Raw genomic sequence first — 22,509 nt, 5'->3', positions numbered from 1 at the left:
TTGAAGTAGAATCTCCTGTGCTGTGGTTTGTACCATTGGCCCTTGTCCTATCCCAGGGTGCAACTGAGGAGTTTGTCCCCTCCTTCTTGACCCCAGCCCTCAGATACTTATAGACATTGATTAGACCTCCTCTATGTCTTTTTACCAGACCTAAAACCTCAGGTCCCTCAGCCTCTCCTCACAGGGCAGTGCTCCAGCCCCTTCAGCATCTTTGTAGCCCTCCTTTGGACTCTTTCAAGTAGACCCCTGCTCCTCCTGAACTGAGCAGCCCAAAACTGAACCCAATACTCCAGGTGAGGTCTCACCAGGGCAGAGTAGAGGAGGAGGAGACTCTCCTTCGATCTGCTGGCCACACTCCTCTCAATGAGGAGAGTGCTCAAAGCCTTGCTGGGAAAAGACAAGGCCAGATAGAGAAGGAAAAGCTATGACAGAGGAAGAAAGCAGCCTCAGCAATGCATTAAAAACTGGGGCTGGGTCGAAAGCATCCCCACCCACCTGCCTCTCCCTGCTGGACAAACAAATGGGTTTGCTGAGTTCTGCTGTGCCAAGGCTCAGAATCAGCCCAGCTGGGTGCTCACTCCCTCATTCTCTGGCTTCCCACCAGGAAGCACCATGGGCTGCCCACAACAGCTCTGCTCACCTGGGACTGCAGCCATTCAGGCTCTGAGTGGGGCCAAAGCTGCATGGGGGCGATGCAGGCACTGGCACTGGGGTGATGGTTCTCAAGGAGGTGATGTCCCTGCACCTTCTACTCTGCGCTGGGGAGACTCCACCTGGAGTAGTGTGTCCAGTTCTGGAGTCCTTATTATAAAAGGGATATGGATGTGCTGGAAGGTGTCCAGAGAAGGGCCACAAGGATGATCAGAGGGCTGGAGCACCTCTCCTATGAGGAGAGACTGAGGGAGTTGGGGCTGTTCAGTTCAGAGAGGAGAAGGCTCCAAGGAGACCTTATTGTGGCCCTTCAGTATTTTAAGGGGGCTACAAGAAAGATGGGGAGGGACTTTTTAGGCTCTGGGCAGCCTGATCTAGAGTGAGGTGTCCCTGCCTATGGCAGGGGGGTTGGAACTGGCTGATCCTTGTGGTGCCTTCCAACCCTGGCTGACTCTATGAGTCTATGGTTCTCCAGCCACATCCATGATGGGACTTACACAAGCAAAAAGCAGGCAGTGAAACCCGAGGCCATGAGCTCCAAAAAGGGGCTGGAACAAGCACACATACACAGATCAGAAATGCCTGCTCCCCACACCTCTGGAAACCCCTCTGGGCTGCTGCACAGCTCTCCATCTTCTCACAGCAAACCTAACCTAGCCATGGATTCGAGCCCCCAAAACCAAGTCAGAGGTGTTCTGACTGTCCAGGCTGAGACTGAAGCACAGGATCACTTTGGTTGGAAAAGCCCTTTAGGACCATCCAGTACAATCATCTTCTAACTCTAGCAAGGCTGGTGCTAAACCACGTCCCTCAGCACCACACCTCTGCACCCTTTGAGGGATGAGGATTCCCCTGGGCAGCCTCTTCCAGTCTTTGAGAACCCTTTCAGTAAGGTAGTTTCTTCTCATATCCAACCTAAACCTCTCCATTGAGGTAATTTTGTCTTATCACTTCTTCCTTGGGAGAAGAGCCCAACCCCCCACCTGCTTCCAGCCTCCTTTCAGGTAGCTGTAGAGAGCCAGAAGGTCTCCCCTTAACCTCCTTTTTATCCAGGCTGAACAACCTCAGTTTGCCCATCTGCTCCTCACAAGACCTGTTCTCAGTCTTTCCTCCTCACAGAGCTGCTCCAGGCCTCTCAGCATCTTTGTAGCCTACTCTGGACTCTCTCCAGTAGTTTCTTGTATCTCTTGAGCTGGAGAGGCCAGATTTGGCTAAGGCTGGTGCTAAACCATGCCCCTCAGCACCACATCTCTGCCTCTTTTCACCACCTCCAGGGATGGGGATTCAACCACCTCCCTGGGCAGCCTCTTCCAGTCCTTGAGAACCCTTTCAGGGAAGGAATTTCTTCTCATACCCAACCTAAACCTCCCCTGGGGCAACTCGAGGCCATTTCCTCTCATCCTGTCACTTCTCATTAGAGAGAAGAGACCAGCCCCAAACTGGCTCCAACCTCCTTTCAGGAAGCTGTAGAGCCAGAAGGTCTCTCTTCAGCCTTGTTTTCTCCAGCTTAAGCAGCTCCAGGTCCCTCAGCTGCTCCTCATCAGCTCTGCTCCCCAGACCCTTCATCGGTGTCATTACCCTTCTCTGACCCTGCTCCAGCACCTCAATGCCCTTCTTGGGGTGAGGGTGCCAAGAACCAAGGCAGTACCCACGGTGTGGCCTCACCAGTGCTGAGAAGAGGGAGAGAAGCTGAGTCTCTACAGCATCCCCTTCGAAGCCTTTCCCAGGTGACTGATTTCCTCCTGCCTCTCAGCAGCAGCAGATGCTGTTTCCCCAGCAGAAGCCACACTCCACTTGTCACAGCCCTCTCCAAAGCTGCCTGCCACTGCTGCCAGGCAGGGTGAAGCCTGGAGAAGATTTATCAGGCAGCAGAGGCAGCAGCTCTTCGTGGTTAAGCTCAGGTCATTAATCTCCACCCAGAGTCTTCACAGCCTCCTTGGCTGCTCTGTTTGGTGGCTCTGGGCTGGTGGCTCCAAGGTAATTGCAGATTAACTGCATGGCAGTGTTAATGGCTCCTCATTAACCCCTTTGTGTCTGCCCCCTCCAGAGCCCAGCTGTTAGCAGCATTGCCCCATACACACTGGGGGCAAATTATTACTGGGTTCTGAGGCTGCAATTCCATGACATGACTCCAAACCTGCATGCTTCTGGCTGCTTTCTAGCAGAAGCATTTTGGAGCAGGGTGATGCCCTTCTCCAGCCCAACACACCTTTCTGCTGCAGATGGCTCAGGGGAACTCTTCTGGAATGCCACTGAACTGCAGCATACCCACGGATGGGTAGGGATGGAGGCACCTCCTCGATACCCTCATCCTTTTGGGAGGGATCTTTACTTGCACAGACCTCACCACAAGGCCTCACCAAGCAGGGCAGGACAGGAGATGTAGCCATAAACCCCTTTTAGATGACATGAAGCCTTCCTGTAAGTGACATGAGGGCTGCAATCCAGCTTCATCAGGGTTACCACAATATGACAGTCCCCATCTGCAGGTTCAAACCTCCCTGCCACAGTACTGTAGGATCACGTTGAGTGGATAGAGCTGACTCTAGCTTGAGTCACATCTCAGGATGCACAAGGTGGCATAGGCTGGGAATGGGCCAAGAGTGAAGCCATGCAGACAACCAGAGGCTGATTTTGCTGTCTCATTTAGCCTCTAGCCAGGGTACAGAGCATGCTTATTGCACTGAAGAGCTAATCTTGTATCTCCAAAACCTCCCCTGTCTGCATGGCCTGTCAGTGTGCTTCACCAGCTTGGTCTTGTCTCTGAGCCTTCACAGGACACACAAAGTCTTGCCAAGAACTCACCTCTTGCCAAGTTGCTCACTACCAAAGAAGCCTCCCACCCCAGGCTGATGGCACATCAGTGCCCTGCTTTTAAAAGATCAATGGACTCAGTGGGTTTGCATCAACTTGAAGCCTTCTTTACTTCGAGAGTGTCAGAACCCTGGAGCAGGCTGCCCAGAGAGGTTGTGGAGTCTCCTTCTCTGGAGAGATTCCAAATCCACCTGGACATTGTGATCCTGAGCAAGCTTCTGTGGGTGACCAGAGGGGTTGGACTGGATGATCTCCAGAGGTTCCTTCCAACCCCCACCATGCTGAGATTCTGTCATTTGTTCCCCTGGCCCACGAGCAGATGGGACAAGCTGGGTCCTGTGCACATGTCTTCTCCTTTGGCATCCTTTTTGTTCCACAGCCAGCCTTTCCCTGGGGTCCTGAACTGCCCTGCTCCAGGCATTACACAGGGCACAAGCTGCACCAGCAGCAAGATCATCCCCTGGCCCAAAAGAGTCCCCAGTCCCCTCTTTGCTAACGCCGAGCTGGGACTAACGCATCTGGATGCCACCAAGACAAAGCCCTTCACCTCTACAAGCCTTCCACCCTGCCCCTCAGGTGGAGCAGAAGACCACCACTATCTGGAGGTCAAGGGCAGCTTGAGGTGGGACTTCAAGCCCAGGGCTTTGTCGACCACCTCTGGGGGCTGCAGGCTGTGCCACTGGGCGAGGGGCCGGCGTGGGTTGGACAGCATGTCGGACCAGTGCCGCAGCTGGTTGCCCGTGGCGCGGCAGCCCAGGAAGAGCTTGCCAATGGGCTCGTTCTTGGTCACTTTGTCATGGTCCCAGACGGAGATGACCACATCCACGTTCTGGAGGGACACACACACACAAGAAAGAGTCAGCAGAATGGGGCTTGTCACTGTGGGGACCCACTCAGCCCAAGGGTGATGCAGCAAAACTCACCTGGATCTGACTGAAAGGCACCTCAAAGACAAAGACTTCATTGAAGTAAGGGCTTAAGGTGTTTTTCTTCACACTTGTCTTCTTCTTCTTCCATTTCTTCCTGTTCAGGATGAGATGCACCTTGACAAAAGGATCTGAGGAGACAGAAGACCTAATTGGCACAATTGATTATTTCTGGCCCAGCTTCCCCAGGCCATTCCCAAGCAAAGCATGGCATCCCACTTGCCACTCCTCATGGTGACTATCCACCCCTCTTCCCCTTGCCAGCCACCTAGGAACTCACCTTCTGCCTCCTCCCATGAGCTCCTCATACCATCCAGTCATGCCATCTTCTGAGTGACACCCCCAGCTCTGCCCAAAGCTGGAGTGTCTGTGCTGGGGCAGGCTTGGAGCCAGCCAAGGGCTGAGCATGGTGGTGGCAGCAAGATCTCAGCACTGAGAGCTCTGAAATCTCTGCAGTGCCCTCATTAAGGCCTGGGCAAGAGACCTTGGCTGATTCTATAGTAAGTTCAGAGGAGGCCAAGGCTGGAGCACCTCTGCTACGAGGATAAGCTATGAGAACTGGGGCTCTTCAGTCTGGAGAAGAGGAGGATTCAAGGAGACCTCATAGTGGCCTTCCAGTATCTGAAGGAGGCCTACAGGAGGGCTGGGGAGGGACTATTGACAAGGTCTTGTAATGACAGGATGAGGGGTAATGGGTTTGAACTGGCAGAAGGGAGATTCAAACTAGATGTTAGGAAGAAGTTCTTTCCAGTGAGGGTGGTGAGACACTGGCATAGGCTGCCCAGGGAGGTTGTGGCTGCTCCCTCCCTGGAGGTGTTCAAGGCCAGGTTGGATGAGGCTTTGAGCAACCTGCTCTAGTGGGAGGTGTCCCTGCCTACTGCAGAGGGTTGCATCTGGGTGATCCTTGAGGTCCCCTCCAACCTAGACCATTCTATGACTCTGTGATAAGGGAGGGGTGAGCATGAGCAGCCCCTGCTGACCTGAAAGCCCATGGGAGTCCATCCGCTTCAGCTTCTTGGCTTCCAGGATGAGCACAGTCAGCTTGCCAGTGCTGGGCACATAGCGCAGCGAGAAGCAGATCTCGCCCAACTGCTCCTCCTGATGGAGAGATGCCAGCCCTCAGCACCAGACAGAGGAGCTGCCTCGCCTAGGGCTGGAGCACCAGGCTGGCCCCAGGTTTCCTGGGTGCCCCCCACCCTCATGCTTGCTTCTGGGGGCCAGTGGCAAGCCAATGAGCAGTGCATCCCTTCCAGCAGAATTTGCCACCCACCAGGACCAACCTCCACTTTGCTGGCTGCTGCCAGGTCACTCCACTGCTCGATGACGTGCTGCAGGTTGACTTTGGCCAGGGGCAGCCGGACCTCCCCGATGATGTCATGCTTGGCAAAGCGGTTGAAGTCATACACCTGCATCACCAGTGTGGATTCAGGAACCTCTGCCTGTGGCACCTGCAGGAGAGGACCCCCCAGAAGCTGAACTCACTCCCCAGAGGCAGATCTGCCCCGTGGCACGGGACCTGGTGGTCCTTCTGTCCAATGTTTTCTCATCCTGGTTGCAAAGACACCTCCTTGCCCAGAGGTTTTTGCCCAGGGAGCACTTCCTATGCAACTGCTCTTGATGGCACCAACAAAACATCAGCAACTACCACTTGTTACAGAATCACTGAACTGTAGAGGTTTGGAAGGGACATCCAGAGATCATTGAGTCCAATCCCCCTGCCAAGGCAGGATCACCAAGGGTAGAGTCCACACAGGAATGCATCCAGGTGGGTCTGAAATATCTCCAGAGAAGGAGACTCCACAACCTCCCTGGGCAGCCTGTTCCAGGGCTCTGGCACCCTCACCATAAAGAAGTTTCTTCTCAAGTTGAGGTGAAACTTTCTGTGTTCCAGTTTGCAACTGCTGCTATTTGGATTTTTGCTGCAGACCACCAAAAAGAGCTTGGCCCCAGCCACTTGACACCCCCCCCCCCCCCCTCAGCTATTTGTACACACTGATCAGATCTCCTCTCAGTCTTCTCTTCTCCAGACTAAACAGTCCCACGGCTTTCAGTCTCTCTTTGTAGGGAGAAGCTCAAGTCCCCCCGTCATCCCTATGGCTCTCTGATGGACTCTTTCCAGCAGCTCCCTATCCCTCCTGAACTGAGGAGCCCAGAACTGGACACAGTATTCCAGGTGTGGTCTCACACTTACCTGGAAAGTGAAGGTCTCATTGAAGACAGGGCTCAGGGTCCTGCGGTAAACCTTGGTCTCATATCTCCGCTTCATATCAGACGTCAGGTAGACAATCACATATGGATCAGATGTGCCCCCACTGTCCATGGCTTTCAGCTCAGCTGCCTGCTTCACACCAACCTTCAGCTTAAAAGGAGTGATGCACAAGGTCACCAAGGGAAGGAGAATGGGAATGCAGCCAGATCACCAGGGGCTGGGTGGGATGCATGTGAGTGCAGCAGGGAGAATGCCATGCCATGGATGCTTGATGCCATGCAGGCCTGAGAGCCAGCAGGCTGTGGGCAAAGGGGGAGGTGTAAGAGGGCATGGTCCCCCTCAGTGGGCAGCAAAGGAGGACCATGCAGGAACAAATCCTTGTCCAGGCTGTGCCACAGCCACCAGCATCCCCACCTCATGTGCACGGAAGTTGTACTCCAGGGAGTACTGCAGCCTCCCTCGCCACATCTGCTCCGTGCCCTGCTCCAGGTCCTCCATCTCAGGTTGGACCTGCAGCACAGAGGAACACTACCTTCAGCAGGTGCTCAGCCACATCCCAGCCCTGCTGTGGTCCCACCAGCAGCAGAACCAGGCTGCTTGGCACCAAACCTCTCAGTGAGAGGTGAAGTGGGGGAGAGGGGAAAGCAGGACGCACAAAGTTGGCTGTGGTGGAGCTGCTGACAGCAAGTAAACCCACTCTCTCCTTCTTCTTGGGCTTCTTCTTGCAACAGCAGCACTTGATGATGCAGATGAGGAAGAGGAGGAAGAGAATGGCCACTGCCACAGCCACAGCAATGAGAGCCCATCTGGGTACTGTTACAATGTGCAGGAAATGGAGGTGGACAGAAGAGTTAACAAGCAAAAACGTACCAAGTGTGTTTAGTGTGCCAGAATGTGTGCAGAGTGGTTTGAGGTGGGAAGAGACCTTAAAAGGTCATTTATTCTAACCCCTCAGCACTCAGCAGGGACATCTGCAACTACAGCAGGTTGCTCAGAGCCCCAAACAACCTGACCTGCAATGGTGCCAGAGATGGGACATCTACCTCCTCTCTAGACAACCTCGACCACTGTCTCACCATCCTCAGTGTCAACTATTTCTTCCTCCTCTCCAGGCTGAATCTCCCTCTTTCAGTTCAAACCATCATCCCTTGTCCTGATACAACAAGTTCTGCTCCAAACTCTGTCCCCAGCTTTCTGATCCACCCTTTTAAGCACTGAAAGGTCACCAGAAGGCCTCCCTGGAGTCTTCTCCTCCCCAGGCTGAACAACCCCAGCTCCCCCAGCTTGGCCCCACTCCAGCATATCCCTGTCTGTGCTGAGGACTCCAGAGCTGGCCCCAGAACTGCAGAGGGAGGTCTCAGCAGAGCACAGCAGAGGGACAGAATCCCCTCCCTGCCCCTGCTGCAGGGGATCAGCCCAGGACAGGCTAGCTCTGGGCTGGCACCGGCACCACTAGATGCCAGCTCATGTACAGCTCTGCAGCCACCAGCTCCCCAAGTCGTCCTCCAGAGGGCTGCTTTCCAGCCCTTCATCCCCAGGCCCCCATTGATAGCAGGGTTTGCCCCAGCCTGGATGCAAGACCTTGCAGTTGGCCTTCTTGAACCTCCCCCAGCAGCAGAGACAGCCCAGAGCCCCATCAGCCAGCAGAGAGGGAACAAGTGCTGCTATACTCACATGGGATCCGGCTGAGCCAGCCACCCAGGAACCCTGGCTGAGCCGTGCTGCTGATGGACACGGGGCTGCTGGTGAGGGGGGAGCCTGTCACCCCACCTTTCCTGGCTGCCACCACCATGGCTATGCTGTGCTGACCTGTGGACACAAGAGAACTGAGCAGGGTGGAGGCTTCCTTCCAGCAGCCTGTGTCCCGCCGGTGGCCCCAGCGAGAGCAAACAGCAGTTAGAGAGCCCAGCACAAGCGGTTAGGGCTTGGCCACCCTGGCACTGAGGTGTGAAATGAAGCAGGAGGAAGCTGCAGGCAGGCAGGGCTCCCCCACCTCCTGCATTCTCACTTCTGTCCCTGCAAGCCTGCCTGTGGAAAGGAGAGACAGCAGGGGCACAGGGTAGGGAGTTTTCCTCTGGAGAGGAATCACCTGGCTGCAGGGGAAAGCAAGCCAAGAGCTGGTTTGGGTGGCTGCTCCCTGGTCCTGCAGCGTGAGCTGAAGGGTTTGCTCATCCCACCATTAGCCAGCACTCCTTTTACAGCTCCTTCCCCCTATCCCCTGAGCTTGCAACGGGGCTGGTGCCCACAGTGCAGGTGGCAGAGGTGAGGTTATGCCAGCTCAGAACTGCGTAAGCCTGACCTGTGCACATGGCAACAGTGACGCAGCTGAAGGGAAGGCTTCAGATTTAAAGCAGAATGGATTTCATCTCTCCTCTCCCCACAGCAAGGCTCTTATCCTAGCAGCAACATTTCCTCCAAGCCAGAACTTCCTTCTGGCCTCCTTTCAGGTGAGGAGCAAGAGGAGGGGAGGTTCACCAGCAGCTGGGCTGCACAGCAAGAGGGTCTGCAGCCATCAAAGCACTGGTGGCAACCAGTCCTGGTGACACAAGCAAGGCTCTTTGCCTTGGCTGCCCAACATCTGAGCATTTCCCTGCCCAAGCAGCCACCATCATCTTGCTCTGCCTACCCCACAGGGCTACAGCTCCTTGCAGGGGGATCCTCCTGGAAAGACCCTTCCACCTGCTGAGCCCTGAAGCCAGGAGGAGCCTCTCAGTTTTCCAGCGCTGATGTTTGCTGCCTGCAGGCACAGGGCTGGGAATTGCTGTCATCCTTTCAGCATCATTGCTGGGGCAATGAGGCACAGCTTAAGTGACTTGCCCAGGACCACCAGGGACATCTGTGCCGTTGGACACCTGATCTCTGCTCACAGCCTCACCACCCACAGCCGTAGCGGCAGTTTCTCCTGCCAACACAAATGGAAGCCGGTGGCCAGCGACGTGCCTCTGGTATTTAGGAGGCACCAGGCAGTGGCTTTGGGCCAGGGCAGTGGGTGGCTGTGACAGCACCGTCCCGCAGGCACCCACCCAGCACAGAGTCAGGAGTCTCAGCACTTTTTTCCCTGCCAGCCTGCCCCGTGGGCTGCGTCGCGTTGGTGTGACATTGGTCCTGGTTCAGAACGACAGCTCGCCCCAGAGCCGGGAGCTGCGGGGACAGCGGGGACAGCCGGCTGCGGTCCGGGGGAGGCAGCGCAGCCTCAGGGGGCTCTGCAGGGATTATGGAACATCCTCACTCCTGCAAAAGGGGATAGGGGAGCCCTCCTGCCCGCTCCCTCCCTCTGCAGACCAGGCTCCCAAAGCCAGACTTACCACCAGGTCTCCTTCCCAGGCTCAGTCTCCCTTCCCCGCGGTGTGATCTCCAGGCCCAGCCACCGTGCGTGGCAGGGACATGCTGCGGGGCCAGGGGGGAGCTCGGTGGCTGCAGAGCAGGACCGAGGCTGGAAAGCCTGCTTTGCCAGCCCGGGAACCGGGCGGCCCCACCTCGGCGCTCGCCCAAGCACTGCTCACGCAGGCGAAAAGCCAGCAGGGAACTCCTAGAGGGACCAGGAAGCAAAACCTGCCTGCCACATGCCACTGGGCACGGCCACACGGAGAACTGGTGGGTGAAAAGATGGGCATGAGCCAGCACGGAGCACTGCCAGCACAGAGCCGACTTGTCCTGTGCTGATGCCCAGCAGCAGGGGCAGGGAGGGGATTCTGCCCCTCTGCTGAGACCCCGCATGCAGGGCTGGGGCCAGCTCTGGAGTCCCCAAGACAAGGATGTGGAACTGTTAGAGAAGGCAATAGAAAAAGGGGACACAGTCTCAAGTTGTGCCAGGGTAGGTATAGGCTGGATATTAGGAAGAAGTTCTTCACAGAGAGAGTGATTGGCATTGGAATGGGCTGCCCAGGGAGGTGGTGGAGGCACCGTCCCTGGGGGTCTTCAAGAAAAGCCTGGATGAGGCACTTAGTGCCATGGTCTAGTTGATTGGATAGGGCTGGGGGGTAGGTTGGCCTGGATGATCTTGGAGGTCTCTTCCAACCTGGTTGATTCTATGATTCTATGGTTCAGAGCAGGGTCAGAAAGGTGATGAGAGGGCTGGAGCACTTCCTCTGGAGTCTGCTCAGCCTGGAGAAGAAAAGGCTCCATGGAGAACACAGAGTAGCCTTCCAGTGCCTGAAGGGGGCTACAGGAAAGCTGAGGAAGGACTACTTAAAAGTGCATGTGGTGAAGGGATAAGGGGCAGTGGTTTTAAACCAGAGTAGGGTTGATTTAAAATGGACCTTAGGAAGATCTTGACTATGAAGGTGGTGAGATGCTGAAACAGGTTGCCCAGGGAAGCTGTGGATGCCTCATCCCTGGAAGTGTTTAAGACCAGACAGGATGGGGCTTTGAGCAACCACTGGTCTAGAGGGAAGCGACCCTGTCCATGGCAGTGGGATTGGAACTAGATGATTTTTAAGGTCCCTTCTAACTCAAGACATTCTACAATTGTATGATTCAACAGCCTGCTTGCTACAGACAAGCATCTCAGTGAAGCCAAGCTGGGCAGGACCCCAGCTGCAGCCCACAGCGTGGAAGATCCAGTGATGCCAGCAATCACTTGGTGCCACACACCTTAACACAGCTGAGTTGGCTCACCTCTGGCAAGGAGCCAGCCTTGGGGGAGCTGCTTCTCTGGGGCATCTTCTGGCAGCAGGGCTGGGATATGCTCTGGCTGATCAAAGGATAAGCTGTAGAGAATGGGAGCTGCTCCTCTGGGACAACGCCTCTCAGATCACATGGAAAGGGCATGTTGCAATACCTCGGCAGCACCAAGCCTGGCAGGATCCCAACAAGATCCCAGCCCCAAATCAGCCCTGCTCAGCATAGCAGACAAAAAACCACCAAACCTAAAAATGGAGAAGACCCAAAAGGACCCAAAACCATGATCACAGGATCACAGAATGTTAGGGGTTGGAAGGGACCCAAAGAGATCATCCAGTCCAACCTCCCTATTAGAGCAGGACCACACAATGTAGCTCAGGTCACAGAGGAACACATCCAGACAGGTCTTGAAAGACTCCACAGAAGGAGACTCCACAACCTCTCTGGGCAGCCTGTTCCAGTGCTCTGGGACCCTTACAGTCAAGAGGTTCCCCCTTGTGTTGAAGTGAAAGCTCCTGTGCTGCAATTTACACCCATTGCTCCTTGTCCTATCCCAGGCAGCAAGTGAGCAGAGCCTGTCCTCCCTCTCCTGAACAGCCCTCAGATAGTTATAAACATTGATGAAATCCCCTCTCAGTCTTCTCCTCTCCAGACTAAAAACTGCATGTGGTGAGCACCCACTCCACCCTGCCACATCTCCACCATCCTTTCTCCCCAGCCCAGCTCTCTGCAAGCTGCTCTTGTATTTTTTGGTCCAAAACATAATTATTATCTATTTGAGGGCTGGGAAATGAGAGGGTTGGAAGTATGGGGCTGAGCTATGGGAGGGATGGAAGCAGGCTCTGAATACCCTCTTAGTGAAACAGCCAGCCCCAGAGAGCTGGTGGGCAGCCAGCACCAGCTCCGAGGGAGCCCAGAAAGCAAGGGCAGGGCTGCGGCCATGAACTGCTTGTGCAATGCCAGCAGGGGAAGGCAGCCAAGCCTGGGCACCCTTCCAAGCCAGCCAGCTGCCTACAAATCCCAGCAGGCCGGGGACAGAGGCTGCACCTCAGGTTGCCTCCTTCCTGCCTGCGAGCACGGCGAGGGGCGACTATAAACAGCACCGTCCCAGCTTGGATGCTGCCCCTGGAGAGGCTCCAAGGCGGTGAGTTTGGCTTTTTCTCTGCAGCAAAACGCTGGCTGTGGGCTTGGGGGGTAGGGGGTGGGGGGGTGTCCATCTGCTCGGTGAGAGCTGCGAGCATCCCCCCCGGAACGCTTCGCTGCGGCTGGTGAGCACGGTGGGTGCTGGTAGTCAGGATGCCTGTGCCGACTTGGGTGTAAACAGCGCAGCTCTGAGCGGCAGGAGAGGGGAAGGAGCAGCCGGGCTTGATTTGCAGCACTCGGAGGAGCAGAGCAGAAATTCCTCCCCTCCCCGCCAGGAAGCGTTTTTCAGCTCCGTTGCCTCCTCTCATTTCGTTTTCACTTTCAGAAAACTCCCCTCTGGATTGCAGCGGAGCAGTTTTCTTCCCCCGCTCACCTCCTCTCCCTGCTTTCTGCGAGGAGACCCTTGCCCAGCCTCGGGTACTGTGAAGGGAGGAGGCAGAGGGATGCTGAGCATCTCCCAGCTTCCCAGGCTCTCCGCCCCAGGGGGCACATGCAAGCACTGAACCCCCCCTGCCCCTTAGGGCATCAGCCAAGAGCATTTCCTACCAGCCCAGGCAACACTTTCCAGCCCTTGAATAACAAATATGATTCAAGAAAATTAGAGCAGGTAAAAGGACCCTCTAAAGACCCTGGACTTGCCCTCTACACAGCCTGCTGGCTTTGGTCTGTGCTTAGACAGCCCCCACCCACCCAACCCCAACCCAGTACTCAGGTAGGGCAAGAGCTGGTAAATGAGGTTTTAACCCCCCTGCCACTCCCAGGATGTGTCTAGAGCAGTCCTTGCTGCATCTGCTCTCCAGGTAAACCTTGCAGTGTTCTTACAGGAGCTGCTGGGGGGAGATAACCCCCCTACCATGGGATCCTCCTTGGTGGCACTGGGAACAGTTCTCCTCCCTCAGGCTGAATCCTAAAAGTGCCCTTCTGGCTGGTGCACAGAAGAGGTTTCCAGCACAGAAACCACAGCAGCTGGGTGCACAGAAAGAAGAGGAGTTAAAGATTCAGCTGCTAGGCACAGGCAGACCCTGTAGCCAGCCTCACCTCAAGATTTACATATGCCAGAGCTGGGTTAGCACAGCCCAGGGCTGGCTGGCTCACAGGGCTGTGGAGGAGCAGACCAGCCCCATTGAGAGAGTCTCATCCTGAGCCCAAGCCCTCCCCACACATCTCTACTTAGGCCTTCCACAGCTGCAAACAAGCTGCTCATGCAGGGAAATTTGCTTATCCGTGGACACAAATTCATCACCCAAGCAAGAGTAGCAAGAAAGGCAGTAAGGAGGTGAACTAGAAGCCTGCCCATGAGATCTGACCTACTTTGGCTTTTAAATACAGATAGACTTTGCTGGAAGAAGAGCTCCATAACCATTTACAGCAGTTTCCACCCAGAAAGGGGGGAAGGAAATTAAAGCATGTGTGGTTGAAAAGCCCCTTCACCATCATAATGCATTGGAATGATCAGCCCAGGTTCTGGAAGAGAGCTGCTGTCAGCAGGAGTAGGTTCACTTGGGCTGTTCCACTGGGTGGATGTCCCCTGTCCCTTTTCCACTCTCCCCCCTGCTCTAGATTGGGCTTTATTACAGTTTTATCTATTAATTGTGTCTTTTTGCTCTTGGAGGCTGACAGTGGAGGATGGCAGAGCCTGAAAGCACCGTGATAAACACCCAGGTGAAACAGGTAAAAGGTTCTTGGTTACATAACTCACATCCTGTATTTCTAGAGGAGGTTTTGAAATGCCACAACAGAAAACAGCACACCACAACCTGGAGCCGTGGTGCCTTGAGCTGCTTGTGCCTGGGTTTCAGCAGAAGCTGCTGGGCACCTGCTCCCAGTGGGAGCCTCTAAGGGAAGAAGTTGCAGGGCTGTGGGCATTTGCATCCAGGGAGAAAGCAGCAGCCTTTGTATGTAGAGACTTTAGTAGACTTCCCAGAACCCAGAGCAAAGCCACAGGTATAGGCAGAGAGAAACCCAGCAGTGCCCAGCTCAGCACCAGCAAGTGACCATGGCTCTGCTCTGCCCACAAAGATCGGAAGGATGAAGCAGTCCTCAAGTGTGGGCTGCTCACAGAAGCATTTGACACTTGCCAGAGAGGTTAGGGTTTCACAGCTGCCTGCCTCAGGCTTGGTGGCCTGAAGGTGAAGATTTGGCTTGGTACCTCTTCTCTAAAGGCCTCCAACACCCAAATCCCACCACTGTGGGACTCCTGCCAGAGGATGGGAGAGAGTGATTGGCATTGGAATGGGCTGCCCAGGGAGGTGGAGTCACTGTCCCTGGAAGTGTTCAAAAAAAGCCTGGATGAGGCACTTAGTGCCATGGTCTGGTTGATTGGATAGGGCTGGGTGCTAGGTTAGACTGGATGAGCTTGGAGGTCTCTTCCCACCTGGTTGATTCTATAATTCTCCTCCCCAAGCTCGCTCTTTACTGTCCTCTAACCCCTCTTTCCTCCCTGCCCTGCAGAAAGACCCCAGAGAGGCACTGGTTATTGCAGTGACCACCAGAGCCATCTTCGAGCTGGAGGAGGAACACAAGCTGTACCTGGAGAAGGGCAAAGAGGAGTACACAAGGCATCAGCTGGCCAACCAGGACAAGCCTTTGCCACCAGGCACAGCCTTTGCCTTCATCCAGGTGAGCCCCACACCTGTCTGAGGGCACACACAGACACTCACAGGATGAGGCAAAAGCTGTCCCAGCTTTAGGTCTTAGTTCCCATCACAGCATGTAGATGTGTGGCCTGGCCTTTTAGCAGGGCACCGACACCTCTGCTTTTCACCAGCCCCACAGTTCTACCTCCCCTACTAGGCCATCCTGCTCCCTGCCCTCCCAGTGATGGCTGCTCTGTAACCTGCCAGCCTTGACATAGAATTGTTTGGGTTGGAACAGACCTTGAGGATCATAAAATCCAAGCAGTAACTCAGCACTGGCAAGTCCACCACTAAACCATGCTCCTCAGCATCACAGCCACAGGGCTTTTAAATCCCTCCAGGGATCGGGACTCCACCACTGTCCTGTGCAGCCTGTTTCAGGGCTTGACAACCCTTTTGGGGAAGAAAGGCTTCTTCATGTCCAACCTAAACCTCCCCTGGAACAGCCTGAATCCATTTCCTTTTGTCCTGTCACATATTACTTGGGAGAAGAGACCAATCCCCACTTGGTCCCAGCCTCTTTTCAGGGAGTTGTAGAAAGCCTCCTTTTCTCCAGGCTGAGCAACCCCAGGTCCCTCAGCTGCTCCTTACCAGCCCTATTCTCCAGACCCTTCACCAGCTCCCTGGACATGCTCCAGCACCTCAATGTCCTTCTTGTAGTGAGCCCAGTATGAGGTGCAGCCTCACCGGTGCCCAGTACGGGGGCAGAGCACAGGTGTTGAGAGATGCAGCTCCAACAGCCCTGAGAAGACCACTGCAGCCATGCCCCTCCAAAAGTCTCATCTTTTCCTGGCAGGCAGCACAGTATGTGAACAAGAAGATGCTGGAAAGCAACCCAGCAGAGAAGAGCCTCTTTGACATCCTGGTGCTCTCCAACAACAGCCCGGAGAGCGGCGTGCGCATCATCAACAGTGCCAAGCACTATGGTAAGGGAGGACCCCACCCCTGGGGGTCCCTGCTTACCCCCCAGGAGACTGTGAAGCAGTGGAACATCAGTGGCAGATGCAGAGACAGGAGATACATGGAAAAGGGATCCCTGCCAGCCTCATGCAGCTTGCCTAGGGTGTCAGAGGGCAGCCAAGGGCCATGGCAGAGTCCAGCTCCCTTCTGCCACATCATGGAGCGGTTTGTGTTGGGAGAGACTTTTAAAGTTGTCTTGTCCAACTCCTCTGCAGTCAGCAGGGACATCTGCAACTAGAGCAGGTTGCTCAGAGCCCCAAACAACCTGACCTGCAATGGTGCCAGGGATGGGACATCTACCTCCTCTCTAGACAACCTCGACCACTGTCTCACCATCCTCAGTGTCAACTATTTCTTCCTCCTCTCCAGGCTGAATCTCCCTCTTTCAGTTCAAACCATCATCCCTTGTCCTGGTACAACAAGTTCTGCTCCAAACTCTGTCCTCAGCTTTCTGATCCACCCCTTTAAGCACTGAAAGGTCACCAGAAGGCCTCCCTGGAATCTTCTCCAGGGTGAACAATCCCAAGTCTCTCAGCCTGGCCTGACAGCAGAGAGCTTCCAGCCCTGCCAGCACTGCTGTGACCTCCTCTGGCCCTGCTCCAACAGATCCATGTCTGTGTTGAGGACTCCAGAGCTGGACTACCCTTTGCCCCATGGGGTCTGGCAGCATTTTGCACAGCCTGGGCATCCATAGGCAGCTACTACAGACACAGTTCTCACAAAACCAGAGTGCTGCCAGAAAGGCTCGTTCAGGGGAAGGATGGAGGGAACAGGTAGTTTTGTGGGATCAACAGGGCAAGGAAATGCAACAAGGTCATGGGCAGGTGCCCCACACAGCACTGGGAATGGAGTGCTCTGAGCTCTGCAGCAAAGCACACCAAAAACTGAGGAGGGGATGGGTTGGGGGCTCCAAGAAGGATGTTACCTCATAACAGAGACTTTGCTTGCATCCCCTGACTCAAAGGCCTGGAGATCTCCAAGTTCTGCTTTGTCAGTGATGAGGACTCCACACAGTATCTCAAGTCCCACGGGGTCAAGCTCTTCCTCTCAGCTGACAGGACAGATGTCTGCAATGCCCTCCGGAGAGGTGAGTTCTCCCCTCCATCCCACATCCCCAAATCCACCACACTGCCCCACAAGCTCAGTGCCAAGAGCCAACATACTCCCACAGGGGCAAGGGATTGAGTGGCACATTGATTACCAGTACAGTCCTGAACGCTTCAGTCTCCTCTCCTGTCCCCACCAGTAGCCTGAAAGGACACCAGGGTCTCTCAGGTGCCTTCAGAAGCCACCAACTGCTTTATGCATCCTTCTAGCCATGGGCTGCCTCTTCCCTGCCTGACATTGAAACCTGTCTACCCAAAGCTGCCCCTGGATCAGTGAGGGTCCACTGATGATTCCCAGGGCCTTGTGAGAACCCTGCAGAAACTTGTTTTCTTGGCACCTTCAGGGTCACCTTGTGCTTAGTGACAGATGCAAGCAGTTGCTTGACCTGGATTGGAGGCAGTGCAGTCTCCCCTACAGCTCTAATGGGGTTAATCACCTCCTTATTAATTCACTTGGCTATGAGCATATCAGCTGGCCAAGGTCCTTCAAGGTCAGGAGCAAGCCATCTGCAGCCTGGATTTACCTTCACTGCACAGCTCCTTCCTGGAGCCTCCTTGAACAGCGTCATTGCTCTGACAAGTGTCCTCTCATTCAGAGGCCTGGGTCCCGTGTGGATGAGGGTGGGCAGGGACCAGCTCACAGGCCTGTAATTAAGCCAATTACCCCAATCAAGTGGAAGTGGCAGTCCCTATTACTCATAGCACGGAATGCTAAATCTGGGCATTAAAGCCAGGCTTGGCAGGGCAGGCAAGCACCAGGAGGAGGGCTGCCAGTGCCTACACAACCACCATAGAGTGGTCTGAGTTGGAAGGGACCTCCAAGGGTCATCCAGTCCAACCCCCCTGCAGTCAGCAGGGGCATCCTCAACTAGATCAGCTTGCCCAAAGCCCTGTCTAGCCTCACCTTGAATATCTCCAGGGACGGGGACTCAACCACCTCCCTGGGCTACCTGTTCCAGTGCTCCACCACCCTCATAGTAAAGAGCTTGCTCCTAACATCCAGCCTGTCCCTATCATTCCCCACCAGACCTCAGTTTCTCTTTTATTGTCCACCTCCATGGAGACAGACACCCTTAGAAAGAACCAGAATCATCCAAGTCAGAAAAGCCTCTCAGCATCACCAAGTCCAACCCACAACCCTACTTTACAAGATTCACCCTAAACCACATCCCTAAGCACCACATCCAAACGACCCTCTCTCAGACCCCACTTGGAGTACTCTGTGCAGTTCTGGAGCCTCCAACACAGGAAGGGCATCAAATTGTTAAAGCAAATCCAGAGGAGGGCCACGAAGGTGCTCAGAGGGCTGCAGCAGCTCTGCTATGAGGACAGGCTACAAGAGTTGGGGCTTTTCAGCCTGGAGAAGAGAAGGCTTCAAGGAGACCTTATAGTGGCCTTTCAGTATCTGAAGGGGGCTACAGGAGAGCTGGGGAGGAACTACTGACAAGGACTTCTAATGACAGGATGAGGAGGAATGGGTTTAAACTGGCAGAGGGGAGATTCAAATTGGATGTTAGGAAGAAGTTGTTTGCAGTGAGGGTGGTGAGACACTGGCACAGGTTGCCTGTGGCTGCTCAAAACCAGGTTGGATGAGGCCTTGAGCAACCTGTTCTAGTGGGAGGTGTCCCTGCCTATGGCAGGGGGTTGGAACTGGATGACCCTTGAGGTCCCTTCCAACCTAAACCATTCTATGATTCATCAACCCTTAAACATATCCAGGGTTGGTGACTCAACCACTGTGGAGGTTGGGGTGACCTCCAGGGAAAGCCCCAAGCTCAGCAGTCCCAGCACTGTGGTGTGGGATCATAGAATCATAGAATCAACCAGGCTGAAAGAGGCCTCCAAGCTCATCCATTCCAACCTAGCACCCAGCCCTGGCCAGTCAACTAGACCATGGCACTAAGTGCCTCATCCAGGCTTTGCTTCAACACCTCCAGGGACGGTGCCTCCACCACCTCCCTGGGCAGCCCATTCCAATGCCAATCACTCTCTCTGTGAAGAACTTCCTCCTAACATCCAGTCTACACTTCCCCCTGCACAACTTGAGACTGTGTCCCCTTGTTCTGTTGCTGGTTGCCTGGCAGAAGAGGCCAGACAACCACCGATAGAACAAGGGGACACAGTCTCAAGTTGTGGCCACGGCAGACGCGCAGGGAGGAGCTGGCGGTGCCCGAGCTGCCCCCAGGGTGAGGTGTCCCTCCTGAGCCCAGCTGGCTGTGTCTTGCAGGGGTGTCAGCAGCGCTGGTCTGTCAGCAGGAGGTGCAGGCCCCCAGCACCCCGCTGCGGGTGGCGTTTGATGGCGATGCTGTGCTCTTCTCGGACGAGACAGACCAGGTGTTCCGGCAGCAGGGGCTGGAGGGGGCGCTGCGCTACGAGCGGGCGATGGAGGCGGTGCCCATGGGAGAGGTGAGCAAGCCACCCCGCTTCCGTGGGCACCCACAGGCTCTGCACCCACCACGGGCAGCCAACAAAGCACCAATCCTTACGTGATTTGCATCCCACCACTCGTGCCCTGGTATGGGGCCTCATCAGATGTGCCACAAGCAGAGAATCGTCTTGCTTGGAAAAGACCTTTGAGATAAGCCCAACCAGTACCTAACTCTACTCAGTCTGGGGCTAAACCATGTCCCTCAGCACCACATCTCTGCATCTTCTAAACACATCCAGGGGTAGGGATTCAGCCACCTCCCTGGGGAAGAAGGTAGGTGGCCCTGGCCTGATGATGGCTCTGAGTGAGGTCCCAAAGGGCCATGGCTGTGGTTACTCCCAAGGTCACCTTCTGTAGGGTGGAACCTCTTGTTGTGCAAATGCCTGCAGGACTCAGATCCAGGGGCACTGCTCACTGGGGTGTACCTTCCTGGTCACTTTGGGATTAGAATGAGCACCCCAATGCAAACCTTCCTCCTCAGCACCCCAGTGCACAGTGCCAGTCCTGGCATCTCCCAGTCCTGCACCACAGAGACCTCTCTGTGCTCCATAGAGCCCTGAGAAACCCTGGAAGAGGAACAAGGATTTTACACAGGTAAAGTGGATGCCTCCTTATTTCCAAACCATTTCCATGTGTCTTGCTGTGCTTCCAGGGTCCCCTGAAGGCTTTTGCCATGCACCTGGGGAAGATGAGCAAGAAGTTCAACCAGGAGACCTCCCCCATCCGCACCTACCTGGTGACCGCCCGCAGCGGCCGGGACATGGGCGCCAGAGCCATCAAGACCCTCCGGCAGTGGGGCTTGGCCATCGATGAGGCTTTCTTCATGGATGGGGCTCCCAAGGGCCCCATACTCTCCCAGATCCAGCCCCACATTTTCTTTGATGATGGGCTTCATAACATCCAGGGGGCTCAAGATGTGGGTGTACCTTCTGCCTGGGTTCCCTCCTGCTAAGGGGCTCTCCAGGCCAGCAGTCTTCTCTCCCAACAGTAGAGGGGACTCAGCCAGATGGAGGTAAAGCTTCTGGTGGAGAGGGAAGGACTTCCCTCAGTGAGTGGAGGCAAGAGCACTGCACAAGAGCACAGACTACCAGACAAAACCTGATGTTCGTTCCTGCTCCTGATATCAGGTCCTTCAGGTCACAGAACATAGCCCAAAGATGCAACTGCTCCAGGATGGAAGGACACCTTTGCTGTGGCACTTACCTGCCCTCTAGGTCCCAGGGACTTTTCTCCTCTGCAAAGAAATAAATCAAGCCATTGCCCTGCCCCACACCTGAGCTAAAGGAAGCATGAAACCAAGCCCCCAAAATGTTGCCTTTAGCTATGCTCACTCTCCAAGTTTTATTCCCAGGACCTCTGTCCAGAGGAAGTCCTCAAGACCCTGCCTCACCAGACACACTTATCTCAGTTTTCAAAGGGAGGTGAGGTGCTAGAAAGTCCTTCAGCTAAGCTCAGGAGAGGGAGAAAGACTTCAAAGCTGTAAAGGACTTACGAGTGACCCCACTGAAGAGAGCAAGACCAAGCTCTTCCCCCTTGCAGAAGGGATTATAGCACAAGTCACCGTTCCTTAGGCACGCAGGCTGCTCACACGGTGTCATTTGGAGACCCAGACCTGTAGGGCATCCAGCTGCTGGAGCTAGAGGTGGAACAGTGAGAAGGCTCCAAACCAGCTCCGAGGTCCAAGCAGGAGACTGAGCTGCCACGCAGGTGCAGGATCCCACCAGGAGAGGGCGCTAGAGGGGAGCAGCACAAGCGGCGCAGGGGCCGCACGGGCGCAGCACCACCAGAGCCGAGGGGAAGCTGGGGGCCAGCACCTGTGCTTAAATAGCCTTGGCCGGAGGGTGTAGCTGGGGCCCCAGGTGTGGCTGCTCAAGGTAGAGGAGGTCCATGAGTGCCCTTAAGGTCCTGCCCACTACCAAGGCAGGCATCCCATGCAGCAACGCCTGTCCTCTGGCCGTTTGAACCGTGGTCCTCCTTCTGGGGAGCAAACAGACCCCCCCCCAGGATTCGTTTGCGAGTTCGTGTCCCTAAAGGCTGGATGCGAGCAGCTGGATGCCACCAGTGGCAGCCCAGGGACAGAGAACTCTTAAGTGCCTGTAAGCTGCCCAGAACAGCCTCATGGAAAAACCCAACCTGGTCTCTGGATGGCAGTGTGATGATGGACAGAGGAGATGAAGAGGATGGTGGCTTAGGTGGTTTTTAATCTCACCATAATCAGGAAGTAGGGTTCTTTTAAGGCTTCACAAACATCACTCTCACCAAAGCTTCCCCTACCCTCAAGAAGCAATTAAATAAATGAGCACCCTCATGTAAGCACTTGTCCCTCACACCTGCCTGGAAGGAGGGCTGGGACAATTCAGTCTTCCTTCAGTTCTTCAATCTGGTCTTATATTTGTGCATTGAGATGGGTTAAACACCTGAGAAACCTTGAGCGGGCTCTGGATCAGGCCCCTCGACAGAGAATGGCTTGAGTTGGAAGGGACCTTAAAGATCATCCAGTTCCAGCCTCCCCACCATGAGTACAGACACTTTCCACCAGAGCAGCTAGCTCAAGGCCTTGTCCAGCCTGGTATTGAACACCTCCAGGGAAGAGTCATCTTGCATCCACGTCCCCAAGCCCACTCCTGCTACCCTGGGCTTAGGGGCTCTGCACATCTCCTGCCCATACACAGGTCCTGCCCTTGTGGGTCCAAACTCAGGGCAGGGATGCCCATGTGCAAGGCATTGGTAGGGTTCTGGCACTGGGCATCTGGCCTCTGGCTCTTTTGCTCAGCTCAGGTGCTGAAATTAGATGTTTCAAGATAGCAACATCAACAACATCAGCTATTTATCATTGGCTAATAACACTGAGCACCCATCAGCCTCAATTGCTGAGCAAACATTAATTACAGGATGCTCCAAACATGCCCAGTAAGCAGGTACAGGTGTTCGTCCCACTTTTAAGGCAGGTCAGCTACTGGTGAGATAGCAGAGAGAGGATCCAAACAACCATCTCCAGCTCTGTTCACCCAGC

General features: G+C 55.0%; 2 protein-coding genes and 1 long non-coding RNA gene across 5 annotated transcripts; 1 reads left to right on the top strand and 2 right to left on the bottom strand.

Moving 5' to 3' along the window:
* Positions 1-3,332: 3,332 nt before the first annotated feature.
* On the bottom strand, positions 3,333-10,332 carry SYT8 (synaptotagmin 8). 2 transcript variants are annotated; one of them, XM_064163939.1, is made up of 9 exons: positions 9,906-10,332; positions 8,275-8,409; positions 7,256-7,413; positions 7,015-7,110; positions 6,583-6,750; positions 5,672-5,839; positions 5,372-5,489; positions 4,389-4,522; positions 3,333-4,294 (listed from the first exon to the last, which is right to left on the bottom strand). In XM_064163939.1, exons 1-9 carry the CDS (start codon positions 10,315-10,317, stop codon positions 4,061-4,063), a joined length of 1,623 nt encoding a protein of 540 aa, XP_064020009.1. In that variant the 5' UTR covers positions 10,318-10,332; the 3' UTR covers positions 3,333-4,060. The 2 variants fall into 2 exon arrangements, with proteins under 2 accessions (XP_064020009.1, XP_064020010.1); XM_064163940.1 differs by having other exon boundaries at positions 4,212-4,294; positions 5,662-5,839.
* A 1,903-nt stretch (positions 10,333-12,235) lies between these two features.
* LOC135185940 (cytosolic 5'-nucleotidase 1A-like) lies at positions 12,236-20,766 on the top strand. 2 transcript variants are annotated; one of them, XM_064163176.1, is made up of 7 exons: positions 12,236-12,367; positions 13,979-14,037; positions 14,818-14,985; positions 15,799-15,928; positions 16,927-17,049; positions 19,296-19,474; positions 20,149-20,766. In XM_064163176.1, exons 2-7 carry the CDS (start codon positions 13,993-13,995, stop codon positions 20,446-20,448), a joined length of 945 nt encoding a protein of 314 aa, XP_064019246.1. In that variant the 5' UTR covers positions 12,236-12,367; positions 13,979-13,992; the 3' UTR covers positions 20,449-20,766. The 2 variants fall into 2 exon arrangements, with proteins under 2 accessions (XP_064019246.1, XP_064019247.1); XM_064163177.1 differs by lacking the exon at positions 12,236-12,367 and adding an exon at positions 13,725-13,856.
* LOC135185941 (uncharacterized) lies at positions 14,101-20,356 on the bottom strand. The gene is made up of 4 exons (XR_010306694.1): positions 20,230-20,356; positions 17,164-17,212; positions 16,888-17,029; positions 14,101-14,563 (listed from the first exon to the last, which is right to left on the bottom strand). It is a non-coding gene; the product is annotated as an uncharacterized LOC135185941 (long non-coding RNA).
* Positions 20,767-22,509: the final 1,743 nt, after the last annotated feature.

This window comes from Pogoniulus pusillus, chromosome 24, assembly GCF_015220805.1.
Source record: "Pogoniulus pusillus isolate bPogPus1 chromosome 24, bPogPus1.pri, whole genome shotgun sequence".
Classification (NCBI taxonomy): Eukaryota; Metazoa; Chordata; class Aves; order Piciformes; family Lybiidae; genus Pogoniulus; species Pogoniulus pusillus.
This window is presented reverse-complemented; position numbering and strand designations above follow the sequence as displayed.